Source organism: Drosophila erecta, unplaced genomic scaffold (genome assembly GCF_003286155.1).
Source record: "Drosophila erecta strain 14021-0224.00,06,07 unplaced genomic scaffold, DereRS2 tig00000092-arrow-pilon, whole genome shotgun sequence".
In the NCBI taxonomy this organism is placed as follows: domain Eukaryota; kingdom Metazoa; phylum Arthropoda; class Insecta; order Diptera; family Drosophilidae; genus Drosophila; species Drosophila erecta.
The window spans coordinates 9,873,809-9,885,992 of record NW_020825207.1 but is presented as its reverse complement, the minus strand read 5'-3'; the positions used below and the strand labels follow the sequence as shown (position 1 = coordinate 9,885,992).

Here is a 12,184-nt window from a genome sequence, read left to right as displayed (position 1 = left end):
GCAACGCACCCACCGCCTCCTGAGATATCATACTTGACTAGCCACCAACATGTGCAAATGTACGGGCCAACAACCACTGTTTGCCTAGGACAAATCTGGACCCAGGAGGTAGAATAGCAATACCACCAGGTAGTAGAGCACTAATCCTAAAAATGCCATGTTGTAGTTTGGACTTTCCTGTATCGTGCGCCGCCAAGGGGCGTACTTCTGGCGTCATGAGCTGGCCTCCTCCAAAATTGGTTTCGCTGCCGCCACTCTTCTGTTCTTCTCCAGAACCAGGTTGCCGACCACATCGGCACCCTCGTTATCCGGATCCTGCATTAGCGGGCTATCCAGGATTCGGAGATTTTTTATGTCTTCATATTGATCGGCAACCTCCCCTGGATCTGGGTCAGGTGGAGGTTGAAGTCTACTCAATTCCAGCAACTGCAGATGGTAGTAGACACCCTCGTCATCAATGGCATAAAAGTGGGAGAACTGGGCATCTGTAAAGAACTGACGCGCTTCATTTCCCACAAATTTAATGCAGGCCAAGAGTTCCGGAAGTATGGCATTTCCGCGCTTATTCCGCCACAGTTCCGCCGTCTCTCGGTTACCAGGTTGAAATTCGTGGGCAACAAATGTGAGATCTAAATCGATGTCCGGTGCAATGGGCGCCGCATCCACAGCATCCTCTTGTGTAACACTGTGCTGCTTGTGGCGTCGACTGCGTCGCTGTATTTGCTCGCGCTCCATTTGATTGTTGCGCATGTGCGTTACGTTCCAGAAGCACAGCTGCTCAGCGCAGCTTACCAGGAGCTGCTTGCAGGGCGAGAATCGCAATTGCCGGATGCAGTGCTCATGGACCTCTTGAATGCTGTAGATCAGTTGCACTTGTCGGTTTTCTACGCCAAAGATCTTTTGCGAAATTTATAATTAGCAGGATATTAATATGGGACGTATTTTAACGACGTATACCTCTAAAATGCCATTTTCAAAACCCAATGCGAACATGGTACCATCATCCGTTGCTACCAAATAACTGATCTTGGCCTTCTGGGCGATCTCCTCTTCGCAGACCGGTTCGTACCTTAGCTGGTTACAGCTGAATATTAAACGAAATACCTGTGGTTGGAAATAACATTGTAATGGTATTTACTACTTTTGTTTAACCCACCTCAATGGTGTTGTTTCCGTAGGCCAGAAAAAGAAGACTATTCTTTAAATCAAAGCCAACAATGGATTCCTCCGATTCCTCAGGTTTCACGAATGCAGATGGGTTAGCTATATCCAAATGCTGTTGGAAAATATTGAATTCAGATACTGAACTTTTATTCGCATAAACTGAAATTAAGAACACTCACCCAGACTCCATGGTCGGAAAACAAAATGATATACTTTCCTTCCTGTAAGGACGCGTACTTGGTGCTTACATCCAGCTGCAATGGCCACTGGCAATTGGGCTGCAGCGAATCTGTCTTTCTAAGCTGGAATATCACAGTCTTTTGGGCACTGTGTGCCGACGCCACCAGAAAGTTTGGACTGACCTGCTTGAGGTAATCAATGGGCCCCGTTATAAACTGCTGAGGTAGAGCTGCATCCAGGTTAACGTCTATTATCACCCCGTCCACATATCCCACGAATATCTGTTCTTCGGTGAAGGCGGATATGGCATTTATCTTACAGTTACTGGCAGCATGAGTGGGTGTGATTGTAGACCATGCCGAAATGCTAGATCTCCTTCGAGCTCTTGGATTGGTGGCAGTTTCAATTAGGTGAATGCGCTCTTTGGAGTCCACAGCCAGAAGTTGCGTCCGCTCTCTGGTCATGTCCATGAGAGAACGCAGATAAACATTGGGCTCTAGGCAAGCCTTTGTCATAACGCTTTTCTCATCTGCACTGTGAACCCAGGTGATTTCCCTGTTTTGATGTGAGTTCGATCCGCTTACAGAGCGCAATGTATGCACATGAACCACCTGCTTTCCCTTAGCGCCACACAAAACAATGTACTTATAGACAGGGTCAATTAGATCGTAGATATCCACACATTCTATATGTTCGCTGACATTGCTGCGTAGTACGGGATCAGAGATTCTAAGATCATACACAATAAGTCCCTCCGATGTACCAAGAAGTAGGTAGTGTCCCTCAGTCGAACGCTTTCCGCAGGTGATAAAACTTCCCTCTGGCAGTTGCACTGGCTCCGACTGCAAGCTAACTGACGGACCTGGCATAAAGTTGAGCCGCCATACGCTGTACTTAAAAATCAGCAATACGGTGGAGGTCTGAGTCTTTTCGCCAAATACTTCTAAGGCCAATGGAGTGTCGTTATCAACATCAAAACCTTGTAGTTCCGGCTTGTCGCCGGAACCATTTTTTAAATCCCATACAGTAAGTGTGCAATCGGAGGTGCAGACCACGTAATATCGCTTCAAAACCTGAACCAAACAGCGAATTTCCGACTGCATCGTTTTTAAAATAGGCGTTTGCGAGAGTTTGAACACCAGATCTTGGTCGTCCCAATTCAAAATGCTCACATCACCATTGCTGAATGCCACATGCAATTGGATTTTGGTCTCTGGCAATCTGGCGTCTTCATCCAAATAGAAAGCCACAATTTTCTGATTTACATAGCTGCCAATAAAGCGTTTGACCACACTGTTGACTAACTGCTGATAGCTGCGCGTGCCCGTGGGCTTTCGAAGATGAGCGGAGGCGGGAGGACGCACACGCTGCCTGCTACCACCACTATGGCGCCTTTCTGGACAATCGGGCCACAGCGACCAAAGTTTTACGCTGCCGTTGCTGTGCAAGGTGATTAAGTGCTTCTGGTGGTTGAACACCGCCATACGTAGAATGTCACTGCTGTCGCTTTCGTCCCTTAGCAAATAGGTATCCTCTCCCTCTAGCGAAACATCGGTTAGCAGAAGCTGCTTGCTGCTCAGCGCCAGCAAGCAAAAGTCGTTGTCAAGGTAGACAGCATGGCGCACCTCATTATTGCCCAGGTTTATTATCTGGCGGTGCTGGTGGAAACGACCACTGATAAAAGGAAAAAGTGAATTACTAATTACATATAAAACTATCACAGTATTGTTTGGTTAACTAATCAATAGTTGGTAAGTACTTACTGTTCGGTAAACCAAACTCGATCGCCAAATCGCTGAACTTGCTTGTGGGCTTCTTCAAAAATCGCCTCATCCTCGGCCATCAGGGCAATCCTAAGCAGGTCCATAAACTTTGAACAAATAAGATTCTCCTCAATCTTTGGCAAGAAATCCAGAATGGCGTTTACCAAGTGCTCATACTTCGGGTCATTGTCTGTACGAAAAAAAAAAGAATATAGTATAAAAGATTTCTTTGTTTCTAATGATTCCATGTGTACGTACCACAGATATATGGCTTGTAGAACTTCAGCTGCTGCAGCGTGTTCAAGATCGATCCGCTGGCATTCCAAGCAGTTGAATCGTGGCGAATCTTTTGTTCTAGAAAACGGAAATCTAAAAAGACCATGCGAAAGAGAGTCACCCGTTCGGTGGGCTCAATTGTTTGCAGATGATGACCGATGTGGCTATAGAAGTATTTATCCAGAAAAGGCAGTATTAAGTCGTCGTGATCGAACGCTTTTGGGATGCTTAAAAAAAAAGGTAAAATCACTCAGTATACTTTTTTTTACACGTAACTTAATGTTAATACATTAAGGATTGGTTATATCAAGAAAAGGGCTAGGGGCTTACTTATAGCGATCAACGATCCTCCGATGAAGTGCAGATTCGTCTCCAACCTTGACTTTCAACTCCGAGTATATGCTGGGTATACTTATGGTTGACTCCTTCGGTTGCTTTTCCACCAAGGAATATTTATGAAGCTTGTTAACCACCACCATTGCATCGTCGCCATCGGATTTGTCATCAAACCATATCAGCGATAGGAGCTGTTCAACAGGAAGTTGATATTGATTAGTACATATACATATGAATGCTGTAAAAAATGGAGGTTACTTACATTAATGGGTATGTGGGCTGAGGCAGGGAAAATGGACAGTCTATTAAACATTTTTCTATATTCAGCGGGCTCCAGAACGTTAATGGAGCTCTCAATGATAGTCTTCAGCTTATCGCAATTTACGCTGGAAGCAATGTAGTTATGTAGTTATTTAGTGTGAAACCCCAAACTTCACTTACTGTTTCCAGTTGTCCCAAGTCGCCAGACCATCCCGTATGCTCTCAGCAATAATGCTTAGTCTGCGGGGATTCGTTGTCAAAACTTCACGAGGCAAATCCTGTGGTCGGCAGTGGAGGTATTTTAGAAACAAAGACTTAACCTCATCCGGCGTTAGCGTCATCGAATGATGATCCAATGAAATGTGAGTTGTGGTAGCTCCCGAGAGAAAGTCAGTGACCTGTTTGAACCTTGTGGTCAGCAATATCTTGCAGCTCAAGTTGAAGGCATTCCAAGCTTTGGCATTTTGCACATTAAGCAGTACAAGGAGACAATTCTCATATGGCTTGCTCTTAAGTAGTCGTCGCAGTTCCGCCTGAATGCTGTGGATTCGAAGCTTTATGTTACTGCTGTGATCGCTACGAGTGGTCCAGTTTGGATCCATTTGGTGAAGTAATTTCTGCAGCATCTCTAGCACGGTCTCAAGGCTATTGCAGTTCTTTAAGTTCAGCCAGAAGATTTTAAAGTCCATCTCGCGTTGCACTTTGTACGATAGGCACACGTCCAAGGCTACCCAATGCTTTCCCGATCCCAAGGCGCCATAGATCAATACATTTTTTGATGGACGAAGTTCTAGCAGAGCCTGCGTTAGTTTCATATACTGAAAATATAAAAACTCCCTTTAGTAAAATTATTTTTTTGGTTTTTCAAGTTCGACTTATTTTTTGCTTTCGAATGAGAGATTATCCTACCGGGTGCAGGCGGTTCACATTGTACTTTGCAAACACTTGGTTGTCATTGTAAAGACGATCTCGCTGCTCGACGTACATCCTTGTCTTCAACCTTGGCTGCCGAAGCTCATCCTTGATAGCATCCATTAAAAATGCGTAGTTGGCCGAATCACCACCATTGAGAACGTCCTCCACAAAGATTTGTACTGTTTTCTCCTGTTTAGAGAGCAGTGCCCAAAATAAGCGAAGAGTGGCGGTGTCTGCATCCTTGGAGTTGATGATGTGGTCAATTTCCTCTTTGGAAAACACTCGTAGCAGCATGTCCTGGACATCCTTGCAGTCGAAATCCTCGACGAAATTGTCAAAGAACACGAACAAAATGTCCTTGTAGTTGTATTGCGGAACTCTCGTTTCAAAATCCATATTGGTATTAACTAAGTAAATAGTAAAGGGTATTCAGATAAATACAATTTTAATTCTATGGCATATAATTATATAATAATAATAATACAAATTATTTCTTGACATTTAAAAAATATTTATGGTACTGGCCTAAACAAAGAAAACACATATATAAGATTCATATACAAACAAAAAATAGTGTCTTTGACATGATAACAAACATAAGTCGGAACAAAATTAGGCAAAACCAGGAAAATATCATTTATCGACTGACAATAAAATTTTTTTGATAAGGGATGACGATTAAGTCATACCAACGCATTCACAAAATTCCCTTTATTGCGTTAATATGCCCATAATATGCGTTATAACGCCCATGAGCTTAAGCATACTGATAAGAGTAAAGAAAAATAAATTTTTCTTTAGTTTTTGTGCCAGTCCCTAAAAAGTTTCAATTTTTGTTTATTTTTGTGAGGAAGCACTGCATTCTGGCTTCCAAGCATTTTGCACGTATGTACAGTTGCGGAGACATTAATAGCACCATAAGCACATTTCGTGTTTGTCCCAGCGTTTCTGTATTTTCTGACACTTTTTCATCATTTTACTCACTAAACTTAAATTCTACAATGATTTTCAATCGAAATAACAAAATTAGTAACAGATCTAATGGATATTTTGAAAATAATTGGCAAAACAAAAAGAAAACCTTCAAATTTAGGCGATAACAAAAATAGCACTTTTTTTCGTAGTTTGCTAAAACTAAGCAAAAAAATAAAAAAATAATTCAACAAATGGATTATATCTTAAGAACTATGTTTAAAGAATCTTAATATTTGGTTGCGTGACCTTTGTTGGCGATGACAGCTGCGCATCGTCCTGGCATGGAGTCCACCAAGTCCTGGCACCGTTTTTGAGGAATTTTGCTCCATGCATCCTTGAGCACACCCCAAAGTTCCTCGATATTATTGGGTTTGGCTTCAGAAACCTTTTTTTTCACGTCGCCCAAAGGTTTTCGATTGGATTCAAGTCGGGTGACTGAGCAGACCATTTCATTACTCTGATCGATTTCTGCTCAAACCACTTTCGAGCTTTCTTGCTCGTGTGTTTTGGGTCGTTACCTTATTGAAATGTCCAAACTAACGACATTTCATCCTCGGCATATGGCAGCATCACATTTTCCAGGATATCTGTGTAAATATGCTGATCCATGATGCTTTGAATCCAATGGATCGGACCTACTCCATAGTATGAAAAGCACGCCCATACCATTATGTTTGATCCTCCGTTCTTTACCGTCTTAGAGGTGAAGCGAGGATTATATTCAGGTCGTGGTGGACGCCGAACATAAGACCGAGAGCCTTTTCCACCAAACAACACAATTTTGCTCTCATCTGACCACAAAATGTTGCGCCACTTCTCCACAGGCCAATCCTTGTGTATCTTAGCATATTCCATTCGCTTTGCCACATGCTTCACAGTCAAAAGCGGGACTTTTCTGGGACTCCACGCATTAAAGTTGTTTTGTCTTAAGCGTTTGCATACTGTTTTCACGCTTTCAGCTATCTGAAGCTCCTTCTTCAGTTCCGTTGCCGGCTTAAAAGGCTCCTTCTTGCTTTGCCGAACCAAGCGCTTGATCTCCACGTTGGACATTGAGGGCTTTCTTCCACGTGTTTCGTTCTTTTCGACAAACAGCAGTGCTTTGCGGATCATTTTGTTTGAACAACCAAAAATTCGATCAATTTTAGCGTAGGTTTTACCTTCAGAGACCATGTTTTTAATCAAATTCCTTTATTCGACGGTACAATGCTTTCCGCGACCCATGACTAGAGAATTTTTGGTCTTCGTTTGGAAAAAATTCAATTAAAACCTTTAATGCAACTCCTTTTTTCAAAATTTGTCAAAAAAAAACCCAAAGCAATCACTCCTATTAATTTTATTCAGCAAATACGTGGTCAGTGCTAGTTTTGTTACCGCCTCATTTCGGGCGCTTTTACAGAAAGTGCCCAAAAACAAAAAGAACCGTTACATTGAGAGAGTAAAAATTTCTTGCTCAGAGAGACAACATATGGTACTTATTATTAATGCAAACTGACTTTAAAAAAAATAAACATTCAATCATTTTTTTTAGGAAATAAACTTTCCACCTGCAGTCGTGCTATTTTTTTAGCCGCAGCTGTACATACATATGGCGATTTTCTTGGCGCCAAGCGGTCTTGACCCACTTTATTTGAACGAACCAACGCAAAAAAAAAGATCCCGGCGAGTGGTGAAATACGGTAACGTATCCAAAATGCGACATCGACTGGAGGATCGGTAATTTTACAACTAAGCGACAAGGACGCGAACGAGATCAGCTCCAAATAGCTCGGAATACGTGAGCGGTGGTGCAACCGTCAAAAAAGGCAATTCCGCTTGCAGTTCTGTTCTGATCCGCTCGCCAATGTCGTCGAACCAAAATCGGTTGGGATCAGAACGACTCGAATCAGGTGATCAACTAATCGAATCAACATTATTTGCACGCCGAATCAGCTCCACAGTTAGATAAGCGCGAGAAGACAGATATGAAAGATGAGTAACTATATAATAAGATGAGTAACTATATATAAGCAAGGGAAAGAGTGAATGAACTTGGCCGCTGTCTGTGTAGCATTCAAATGCGATTGTTTGAGTTTACACACACACACACGTCACAGTGCCTTGAATTTACAGCATGAAAGAGCGGAGTAGCCACAAAGGAATTCTCGAGGAGGCGCACACGGCCAAACAGAAGAATTCAATTCAACAATTGCACATGTAGAGCACAGAAAACAAGCGCTACAGGTACATATGCGTTCACCTGCACATATACTTACGCTCGTCGTTTATTTTTAACAAATCGTCGTCCTTATTTTTTAGTTAGTGTATGCGTAAATATTGCACTTTAACTTAATTATATCGATGCTCCGGCTGCAATGGGGCGCACTCTTCGCAGTGTTCACATTGTTCTAGCACATTCTAAGCGACACACAAGCGAATTGAATAAATAACATATAATTGCACACCACCAGCTAAGCTGGTCCATTAAAATAACAAAACAGAACATTTTCCGGGTGTGACCGTTGCACGCAAGCAAAATAACACAAGCAAGTTGGCTCTGCGCTATCGCAATAGGGTTGTCAAACAGTTAAAAAATATGTGTATTTGTGATTCCGCTTTGCATAGTGATTAATAATCATAAACAGTATTTATTTATTATTTTCTAAATTGTACTGTTTCAAGATAATTGTTTGTTTATTTATATTAAAAAGGAATAAGTTGTTAAAAATTAAATCATAAAAATTAAAATTAAAAGTTAAGCCAGATATCAGTTATATGATATCAGTTATTCCTTCGAGTGGTTCGCCTGAGACAAAAAGTGTTATGATCATAATAGTTTCGCAATATAATATATTTATGTTATATGTATTTATGCATTAATTGCTTGGAATAAAGTAGGTTAAATGCAAATTTTCTACGACATTGCTGAGCACATTTCTCTTTACTTAAAATGTGACCATGTTGGGACGTATCGATATTTCGATTCATTTTAAGCAATCCTGCCGCCGAAGACAACAAAGGTATTCTTCGCCAGGTAATTTTCCGCTAGCCACTTGCGACCACACCGACGGTGAAAAGGCGAAATAATTAATTTTAACAAATTGCCGCAGTGCGAATAAAAGGTGCGTAGCTTTTCTCATACCCAATCGGCGGTCAGCGGCCGACCCGGCCCCCCCACCCGTCCCATTTTCCATTTTCGACGGTTAGTAAAACGTGAAATCCCACCCAAAATCAGCCAGCAAATTCGGAGCAGCGCAGCAGACGCAGACGAGAAAGTGACGACGCAGCAAAACGAAGCAACAAAAACGAAAATCGGCGACGTACACATTCAACTTGAACAGAATTAAGGTAGGCATTGCAATTTCCTCCCTACACGGCAGTCGATAGGAAAGGTCCATTACACTGGGCGACACCGCCTGACCCGGCAGCGGAAAAAAAGACATAAAAAAAGCAAGAAAAAACCAGTGCAAGGAAAACAAAATGTCCGCGACCCTGACGGAATCGGCGTCCCCGACGCTCACAGACGTAACCACGCTGGATTTGTCTTTATTTAGATTAACTAATCCCCATCTATTATTTAACTCTGTTTCGTGATTTGCAGTTTTCAAGTCCAACGCAATGTCATGCCGCGCCCCCTTCCAGCCCGACGATCAGTACGAGCAGCTGCGCCGGCCGAACGTCGGCGGAACCGGCGGAGTGGCCATGCCGGGACTGGAGCAGCAGGCGCATCTCTTTGGGGATTACGCTGGGGCCCAGGCCTACGGGCAGGTTGTTGGTAATTTCCCTGTGCAGGCCATGCAAGCCCAGGCGCAGACTCTGTCCGATGCATCCAATCTGTCGGCCACGGCCACCATTTTCATCCCTCGAGAAGCTGCTCCCCCGCAGCAGCAGTCGCGACATCAGCAATACCAGCAGGCTGGTGGAGCCGGCTCCGGAGGAGGAGCTCATTATGGCCAACAGCAGCCGCGCTATATGAATGGCTTTAAGCATCACCATCAGCAGCAGCACCACCAGCAGCCGCACTACAACCATCATCACAATCATCAGCAGAAGTTCAACAACGATATGCAGAAGCTAACGAATTCCGTGCAGAATCGTCTGCATCTAAATAGCCAGCAAGGCTCAGCCGGCAACTACTATCAGCAGCAGCAGGTACACCAAAACACACACCACCACCAACAACACCAGCAGCAGCATCAGCCACACAACCAACACGCCAAGTTCCAACGGCATACCCACTTGAATAACGCATTCCAACAAATCGCACAGCAAACACAGCACCACCAGCCGCACCACCAGCAGCACAACCACCAGCAGCAGCAGTATTTCCAGAACCAGAACCAACAAAAGCAACAACCGCAGCCATCCACTTCGTCTGCGGCGGCCTCCTCGTCGTCCTCGAACTCTTCGCAGCCGGACATGGCCACCATAGCACTGGAGTATCTCGATACAGTCATACATTGCCTTAACCAGGTGAGGATTTAAATTGATAAGAAAAATAATGGGTTCATCGGAACAATAGCTTAAAAGTAACTTAGAGGAAGGCGGCTTCGTATGACTTATATTTTTCTGTTAAATGATTGCTTAAGCAATTTTAATAGAGGTCAACTTAGAGTCGTCTTAAAATATATTATAATTGTATATTGAAAGGCTGTGTTCCTTTTATGCTTCAAAGTACATTTTTTTGTGTATAGTAAATATCTAGAAATAGATTTCAGTGACTATCTGACGCACTTATCTTACTCTTTAAATTTAATTTCCCCACTAACCATTAATGTTAATGATCCCCATCCAGAATCCGGGCCAATTTGATACGATTGCATCACGCTTCCTGACTATTTTCGATGGCATGGAAAACAACCAATTTGTGCTCTCCATCGCCATGGAGGACATCTTCGAGAAGTCGATCGAGCAGCCGAACTTCCGGTACATGGGCGCCAAGCTGTACAACCTGCTGCACATGCTTAACTCGAAGCCGGACTCGCTGTTCCACACGCTGCTCAAGTGCAAGCTGGACTACCACCAGGAGGAAGTGACCAAGTACATGCGCTCCAACGAGCAGCAGAAGGTTCGCGAGACTGCCCTCTTTCTGGCCGAGCTATACATGCAGTTGCGCGGCGACGACGACTCGCGCATCCAGTTGATCGCTGTGAATATTGTATATTCACTGAGTAAGCTGCTGGCCAGCGAGAGCAACGAGAATGTTCGCTGTCTGTGCCAGACCCTCAAGCTGGCTGGCTATGATCTGACGGCCGATTGCCCCAAGGATATACAAGAGATTATCACGGCCCTGCAGGCAATCGAGCTGAAGTCGCCGGGCAAATACCCCATGGCGGCCAGTGTAATTGCTCTGCAGCAGAACAACTGGGGCAGGAAAGTGTCGAACGCTTTGGGTGACGATGAAGATACAGTAAAGGAGCCACTGCGCCTGAGCGATGAGCCCGTCTTCTACGGACCCGATGGCCGCGAATTGACTGCCGAAGAGACCGACTTCCTGGCCACCGGGGATAATGATGGCGATGATGACTTCGAAGGGGATGCTGCCGACTTGGAAATGGACGCCGAGATGGACGAGGAAACCGAGCGGGCCTACAAGGAGTTCTGTAAGCAGGGCAAACAGAAGACCTAGACGACTGTAGAGAAGTGTGTGGCATTGGACGGATTCATGAAGGCGTGGTCGTTGGCAGGATGTAGCTTAGGGTATAGGAGGGATGGTGGAGAGCGCAGGAGTGGAGCATTTCCAACAAATTCTCGGTTGTAGAATCGATGATTGCAGTTGCTTGGTTCAGAACCAATTGTGATTATCTTTTAAATTATTGATAGCAAATTGTTTGTGATATCTTCGTGTTTCATGCACCTATCATAATATGACATGTGTTAATAACTTTGTTCGAACGCTTTTTGTGTGATACGCCCGTTTTGTATCTGTATCTCTGATAACTAACTCTCTGCCATGATAGCCAGCCAGTTCATTCATCAGTTTGTACTTTTTAACTCTCAGTTTTGAATAATCGCGAAGCCAGGATTTCGACCTTAAACGGTAAAAAAATATATTTTTAATTATAGCCACTGCCACGCCGATGTGAACCGCTGATACACACACACGCAGCTGCACTCAAAGACTCGTACTCATATGCGCACCCACACACTTGCATGGCACATATGCAGACTCATAAACGGCAGAAAAAAAACAAAACCGCAAATTTCACATTCAATTAAACGACATTCTCTTGATCATACAAATCGAAAAACGAAAAAAAAAAAAAAAAAACAGCAGCAGCCACGCCTAATTTTTAAATAATTGTAATTAATGTTAACGAATCCATGATTTAATTATA

The 12,184-nt window shown here is 43.6% G+C and overlaps 2 protein-coding genes across 2 annotated transcripts; one reads left to right on the top strand and one right to left on the bottom strand.

Annotated features, from left to right (window-relative positions):
* Positions 1-159: 159 nt before the first annotated feature.
* On the bottom strand, positions 160-8,454 carry LOC6548165. Its single transcript, XM_001975235.3, has 11 exons — positions 8,123-8,454; positions 4,890-5,302; positions 4,161-4,798; positions 3,982-4,105; positions 3,714-3,910; positions 3,366-3,610; positions 3,108-3,297; positions 1,344-3,018; positions 1,157-1,276; positions 958-1,104; positions 160-897 (listed from the first exon to the last, which is right to left on the bottom strand). The coding sequence occupies exons 2-11, from the start codon at positions 5,289-5,291 to the stop codon at positions 214-216; spliced, it is 4,422 nt and encodes a 1,473-aa protein (XP_001975271.2). The 5' UTR covers positions 5,292-5,302; positions 8,123-8,454; the 3' UTR covers positions 160-213.
* Positions 8,455-8,836: 382 nt separating this feature from the next.
* On the top strand, positions 8,837-11,925 carry LOC6548166 (polyadenylate-binding protein-interacting protein 1). Its single transcript, XM_001975236.3, has 4 exons — positions 8,837-8,968; positions 9,082-9,194; positions 9,448-10,319; positions 10,642-11,925. Exons 3-4 carry the CDS (start codon positions 9,465-9,467, stop codon positions 11,473-11,475), a joined length of 1,689 nt encoding a protein of 562 aa, XP_001975272.1. The 5' UTR covers positions 8,837-8,968; positions 9,082-9,194; positions 9,448-9,464; the 3' UTR covers positions 11,476-11,925.
* Positions 11,926-12,184: the final 259 nt, after the last annotated feature.

Excerpts from the sequence above, each read along its gene's own strand:
- LOC6548166 (XM_001975236.3), top strand. The coding sequence starts at position 9,465 with ATGTCATGCCGCGCCCCCTTCCAGCCCGACGATCAGTACGAGCAGCTG. Across the intron at positions 10,320-10,641 it reads TCATACATTGCCTTAACCAG|AATCCGGGCCAATTTGATAC; the intron begins GTGAGGATTTAA and ends ATCCCCATCCAG.
- LOC6548165 (XM_001975235.3), bottom strand. The coding sequence starts at position 5,291 with ATGGATTTTGAAACGAGAGTTCCGCAATACAACTACAAGGACATTTTG. Across the intron at positions 4,799-4,889 it reads ATGTGAACCGCCTGCACCCG|TATATGAAACTAACGCAGGC; the intron begins GTAGGATAATCT and ends TTATATTTTCAG. Across the intron at positions 3,611-3,713 it reads AGGATCGTTGATCGCTATAA|CATCCCAAAAGCGTTCGATC; the intron begins GTAAGCCCCTAG and ends TTTTTTTTTAAG.